General features: G+C 40.8%; 2 protein-coding genes across 2 annotated transcripts; both read left to right on the top strand.

Moving 5' to 3' along the window:
• Window positions 1–1,461: 1,461 nt before the first annotated feature.
• Window positions 1,462–2,568, top strand: LOC118331942 (gap junction delta-2 protein-like). Its single transcript, XM_035667044.1, has one exon. The coding sequence runs from the start codon at window positions 1,462–1,464 to the stop codon at window positions 2,566–2,568; it is 1,107 nt and encodes a 368-aa protein (XP_035522937.1).
• Window positions 2,569–5,032: 2,464 nt separating this feature from the next.
• On the top strand, window positions 5,033–6,207 carry LOC118331426 (unconventional myosin-XVIIIa-like). The gene has a single exon (XM_035666359.1). The coding sequence runs from the start codon at window positions 5,147–5,149 to the stop codon at window positions 6,143–6,145; it is 999 nt and encodes a 332-aa protein (XP_035522252.1). The 5' UTR covers window positions 5,033–5,146; the 3' UTR covers window positions 6,146–6,207.
• Window positions 6,208–6,467: the final 260 nt, after the last annotated feature.

A 6,467-nucleotide genomic window follows, 5' to 3' on the forward strand; every position in this document is an offset into this window, starting at 1 on the left:
CGGCACATTTGTGTGTCATTCCATCATCTTTCATAAGATATAACCCATTGTCCCTTTCTCATTCCATATTTTCTGTAATATCTCATCAAACTACAAATAAACCTTCCCATTCTGCTAATAATTACCTTTGGATACAACAATCAGGTTCAAGGCAGACAAGCCTTTCCTCTTCTAAACTGCATGCAGCCAAAGAAAAAATAAACTACTAACTTTGAATGAAATTCAAACACTAAAGATCTTTAGTTTATATATAACACGCTCAGCTGAATGAAGATTTCTCTCTCCAGCCAATATGTTTACCATTATCCTTTATGAATAGGATTTGAGGTGGGCCTTTATTCTTTGCTCCACAACAACAATTTTTAGTCAAACGTTGCTGGTAATTCTTCAAACTTTCACCATAAGTGTGATGAAAATTGATTCTCAGTGCTGTGGGGATTCTTCACATTACATTTTGATGTATCCAGTAAGACCAAAGTACTGAAATCTTCTGGGAAATTAGACTTGTATTTCAGCTCTATAATTAAAGAGGACACAGACCCATGAATCAGTATTGTGGACACTCTTTCCAGTATGTTCTTTGAACTCTCTGCTCGCCTGCGAATGGCTGTTCAGTAAAGGTGCCCCCATTGTACCTTTCAATCTTTGTCCCACTGTACATTGAAAGCCTTTATTCACATACAGTGCAATGGACGTTTCAGTTAGAGTTAGGGAATATGTGTGGTCAGCCCATTCTCCCCTCATCCAGCTCAAAAGACACGAGAACATCCAGCAACAGGCTCCACTTGAAAATACAGTTATGCAGATTGCTTCCTCTGATATTTTTCCAGCTTTGGATAAGGAAAACTCAGATTCTCCAAAGGTAAGCTCCTTCAGGACAGGAGAACAGAATGGACTTCATAGAAGTTAATTACGTTTTAGCTTGTTTTCCTTCTTAATAAGATACATTCCATGATTCAGTCTTGAATTAGGAGTATAATTTAGACATGGCTTTTGAGAATAAATTTGTGAACCAAGGAATTTTAGAAACATAATTTTCTGTTACAGGAAATGGCATCTCATTGAATATAAATAAACTTTTTTGTGAATATGAGAAACCGACAGTTATTTACAGCTTACTAACAATGCAATAGTTGCTCTTATGTAATATCATAAAATAATTATTGATTACAACTATAATTGTTACAATTATAATGACACACTGAGAAAGTTATTTTATTATGTTTACTGTATATCCATAGGGGATTTCTAGGTCAATATTTAAATCTAGATAATATTTGAAAGCTGCACATGTGCAAATACATCTGGTTTCATGCACCTGCTTCCTTGGTAAGACTACTGAGTCATATTTTTCTCCTTAGGAGCGCAGGATGTATGAGCAACCACTTCAGTTTGAGCTATTAATAAAAACATTCTGCCTGATACTGTGGGTAATGTTTTAACTGTTGTTTCTCCACAGAAATGGGAGACTGGTCCATTCTTGGCCGCTTCCTAACGGAGGTTCAAAACCATTCCACAGTCATTGGCAAGATATGGCTGACGATGCTGCTCATCTTCCGCATCTTGCTCGTGGCCCTGGTGGGGGATGCTGTCTACAGCGATGAGCAGTCAAAGTTTACCTGCAACACCCTGCAGCCTGGATGCAACAATGTCTGCTACGACACTTTTGCTCCTGTCTCACACTTGCGCTTTTGGGTCTTTCAGATTGTTCTCGTCTCCACACCCTCTATCTTTTACATTGTGTACGTCTTGCAAAAAATCACCAAGAATGAAACGTTGGAGGTTAAGAAGGTCGAAGTGGTCCCCAGGTCCTCACCTTCACTCGAAAGGGACAGACACATAGGGGGAGATAAAGAGACAACACTGGAAGCCGGCAGTCTTTATAACACAGCCTATAGCAATGAGGAGTGGAGCTCACAGGAAGATGAGTGTGAGGAGAGGAGCCAGCTGGATGAGGAAATGAGAGAGGTAGGAAAGGACCCGACCCAGCTCTCCAGCCAGGTATTACTCATCTACATCATACATGTTTTGCTGCGCTCCATCATGGAGATAATCTTCCTCATTGGGCAGTATTACCTATTTGGATTTGAAGTTCCACACCTTTTCCACTGTGAGACTTACCCCTGTCCAAACAGAACCGACTGCTTTGTGTCTCGAGCAACAGAGAAGACCATCTTTCTCAACTTCATGTTCAGTGTCAGCCTAGGTTGCATTATCTTGAACATTGTGGAGTTGCATTATTTAGGCTGGATTTATATTTTCAGAGTCTTGTTCTCTGCATGCTGTACATGCTGTGTGTCAGGCAGAGACCCTGTGCAGCAGATGGAATTATACTCTGACAACAACCCGCTTTTGCTTGAGCTTAAACACTCTTTACGTGGCAGGGTCGTCCTGCAGACCACTTCTACCAAGAGCAGCATTGTCCCAAACCAGGCCCCGGCCATCTCCTTTGAGACGGACTCTACACTGGAGTGCACTTCGAAGAGAAATCCAGATGAGAAGGAACGCACCAAGACTAGACTGCACAATATGGCCAAAATAGGAAGAGGCAAAAAGTCATGGCTGTAAATTATTTCAGACTTTATTTTGCTATATATTTCCCATCTATGATTGCAGTTGTATAACTCAAAACTGATTGAAATTGGAATCTTCTCAGGATGGATCAGTTTAAGTAAGCTATAAAGTCAGCGATTATTAAAATGATTCACACAATTTCAGGAAGAAACTGTGAAAGATTCATTGTATTTGTTTCTAGTCTCAAATCTCATCAATGTAAGAGTTTATAACAATAAGCTGGAATTTTGGAATGATTTTGGAGATGTTGCATTTCCCCCCCCATTCTGGTTTATTATGTGTACTGTTGAGGGAAGCACTGATATTAATGTAGTGCAGTATTTTATGAAAATGTTTCTGTAAATATAGTCAAATCAATCTATTTTCTTATGTTGGTTCGATTCTCATTATTTTGCCCATATAAATTGTGTAAACCGATACAGCAGGGACATGAGTGGGACAAAAGGCTCGATTTTTGTTGCCTTGGCCAGATATATCTTATTTAAAATCTTATTGCTGTCCTGCATAGTAATTGTGTCCCATAATATATATATCTTTAAGAACTCACATTTTAGAATTAGAATTTGGCCTGAAGTGTAATGCAAACATCTCAAAGGCACAAACTGGGACTATAATCACACAAACAAACATATGTCAATATATGACATTTAATATTACAAATCAAAGTTACAATATTCTATGAGGTGAGTCCTGACAAGGCTGGGTAAAGTATTTACCTGTGCTTGTGCTGCACCTGCACATCCAGTGTTCCAGTAAGTAATAAAAATACCAGGAGAGGTCACTGCTGTCCGGTTTACACTTGTGCTGCCTTAAAGTGCTGTTGGAATTACTACACTTTAGAGCACTTTAAGCATTGACAACCCAAATACAATAGTAAAAAGAGTGCTAATTTTGGCACGTTTTGCCTATGTAACACGTACATACGAACTGCATAAAACCAGCACAAGTAAAAGCTGTCTTTAAAGTGTTCTTTAAATAATTATTCATTTTTGTGATGTTCTTCTATGCATATAATACAAGCAAGTTCTATTTTCAGTGAGATGTTTCGTCTTTATTTTCTACAGATAGACGGTTTTCTTTTTTAAAGTTAAAAACACAAATACGAGATTGGTTGTATCCTTAGGTTGTTCACGAACGACCATCATATTCTAATGTCGGAGCTTACGGCAGGCATTTGAAGGCACCACAAGAACATTTCTCGCACCTACTGTCAATTCTAAGGAAGAAAATGCTGAAAACTTCAAGCAAGACAAGAACGCGGTCCTTTGCCGGCAGTTACAGGTAGGTCAGGTTCCTGTCTGCTAACAGCGTTTGCTCTGCGTTATTTTATATGAATGACATTTTGACACTGTGCTGAAAGTGTTCCCTGAGGCCACTGGTGCTGGAGAATGAGGGCAAAGCAGCTTAAAGGGAGAGCATTACGGCCAAGCTCTGGACTAGTCGCAGCGACAACCTATCTATACCATGTGTACAGTAAGTTCAGTAAAGCTAAAAATCAACACTGTTTTCTCATTTCCTGTCAAAAGTCACCAGCAGAATATTCACAGAACATGGAAAGTGCCGTGATAGCAATTGCTTTCGGCTATTTCCACAGCCTCTCTGACCTCAGGAGATGTGATTAAGTGTGGATTAAGTGCGAATTTACTGTTTATGGCTTCGCGCAGACTTTGTATATGCAATGCAATGCTGCTCCGATGGAGAATCTCATGCACAAATGTTCTGCATCACTTTAAATGGTGATGCTGAGCATTTGACAGCAGGACAGATAAGGTCAAAGCTCTTCCAAACAGTGACTGTAAGTAGGGCAACACATGTATCATGGCATGCACATGTGTCAGGGTATAGGACTGAGAGAATAAATCCCAAATCGAGAGGATATTAATGTTTGTAGGTCATTTCCTTTCTTCAGACTGTAATGCATCAGTAGGTGGTGTCAGTTACATTGAACACAGCTGGCACAGTTTTCTTCCTGTTTTGAATTATTTTGATTGTGTTGATCCTTGAAACTGCAAGATGAAATGATGTGCGATGCAGTATTTGATAAAACTTATGCTTGTGTTGCAAGAATAATAATGTTAACATGTAAATTTGAACAATCATGCGCGTAAGTATAGCAGAACTGTGAACCATAGCAACTCCCATGTAGGGATAGGTTTATTATAGTCTACTGTTACAAGAAGGCAACCGATAATGGATTTTTAAGGGTTATATCATATTCCATAAATCAAAACATAAGAAACGCATATTAAATGTGAAATTAAATGGGACAAATATGGATTAAAAAGCATCCTATGAAGAGTTTACTCTGTCATATGTGTCAGTATGTGCCAGTCTAGTGAACAATATTGGCCAATAATCGGCATGCAAACTGAATTAGACAGTTCTATCAATTTCTCAGCAAATCATTTCTTAATTCTCTCCCCTCCCTCTTCTTCTGTCCTCTTCCCTACAGGTGACATTATAGGTCTGTACCTACTATCTCTCAGGTACCTCTCATAATAATTTGTATGAAACTGTCATTCTGTCGCTGTCAACAATTCAAACTGGTAAAAGACTGCAGAAAACTTCAAGCATGTTTAATCTAATTAAGAAAGACAAGGAGAAGGAGAAGGAAAAGGACCTGGGCAAGAAGGACAAGAAAGACAAGAAAGAGAAGAAAGAGCGTATGTCCCAGGCAGAGTTAAAGAGCCTGGAAGAGATGAGCATACGTAGAGGCTTCTTCAACCTCAATCGAGGGAGCTCTAAGAGGGAGTCTAGGAGCAGGTTGGAGATCTCTAGCCCGATCCCAATCAAGGTGGCCAGCAACATGGAGCTCAGCCTGACCAAACTGGAGGCTGAGCGCCTTCACAACACCATGGAGCAGGATATGGGGCAAATAAGCACAAGTACTTCTGGTGAAAACATAAAGGGAAGTGAGCTGGTACACCACCGCAGCTCTGTAAAGGAGAGAGCTGCAAAGTTTGGGGAACTGGCCAAGTTGAATTCGGTGGTAGGCCATAGGCACGTGTCTTTTTCCCTGAAGATCAATGAGGACGGTCCTTTGGAGGCGTCGAATCTTTCTGGGCAGAACTGGACTACATCTTCTTTGAAGTCCCACCCCAACCCAAAAGGCACTGGCGTGGTTCACATTCCTGAGATGGTGGAGAAGACCTTCCCAGGTGCAGACCTACAGTTGCCTGTGCTCGTTGCTCCACCAATACCAGATCCAAGAGAGCTGGAGCTACAGCGGCGCAACACTGGGGATTTTGGCTTCTCTTTGCGGAGGACCACCATGCTGGACAGGAAGCCTGATGGAGGAGTGTGTCGGCGTGTGGTGCACTTTGCCGAACCAGGTGCTGGGACCAAGGACCGGGCTCTGAGCCTGGTGCCGGGGGACAGGCTGGTGGAAATCAATGGCATCAATGTGGAGAACAAGAGCAGGGACGAGATCGTGGAGATGATCCGTCAGTCTGGAGAGACAGTCCGGCTGAAGGTGCAGACGATTTTGGAGCTGAGTGAGTTGAACCGCAGCTGGCTGAGGACTACTCAAGGCCTGCGCAAAGAAGTCTTTGATGTAAGTACTGTTGAGTGAATAGATTCTAACTTTTAAGCTCAAATTCCACGTTTATTGATTCTATTTCTTCAGTGCCATCTCATGATTTCATACCTACAGTATATGTGCTTACATCTCAAAATGCTCCTTTTTTGTTGGCTTTGATTTCACTTTGGATCAACAATTATTATGAACAATATATTACTGTATGCCAGCCTTTTTTTTTCATTTTGGTATTTCTTTCTTTTAAATATGTGGTTTTGCACCCGCACATAGTGGATTAAAAATGTCTGGATCATGGGTCGACCTGTAATGACACTGGTAATGTGCTATTGTGCTTGTATGTATGGGGGAGCGTGTT

The sequence above is a fragment of the Morone saxatilis genome, unplaced genomic scaffold, assembly GCF_004916995.1.
Source record: "Morone saxatilis isolate NCDOM2014 unplaced genomic scaffold, NCSU_SB_2.0 Contig20, whole genome shotgun sequence".
Lineage (NCBI taxonomy): Eukaryota > Metazoa > Chordata > Actinopteri > Moronidae > Morone > Morone saxatilis.

Coding starts and splice junctions, on each gene's coding strand:
- LOC118331426 (XM_035666359.1), top strand. CDS start 5,147: ATGTTTAATCTAATTAAGAAAGACAAGGAGAAGGAGAAGGAAAAGGAC.
- LOC118331942 (XM_035667044.1), top strand. CDS start 1,462: ATGGGAGACTGGTCCATTCTTGGCCGCTTCCTAACGGAGGTTCAAAAC.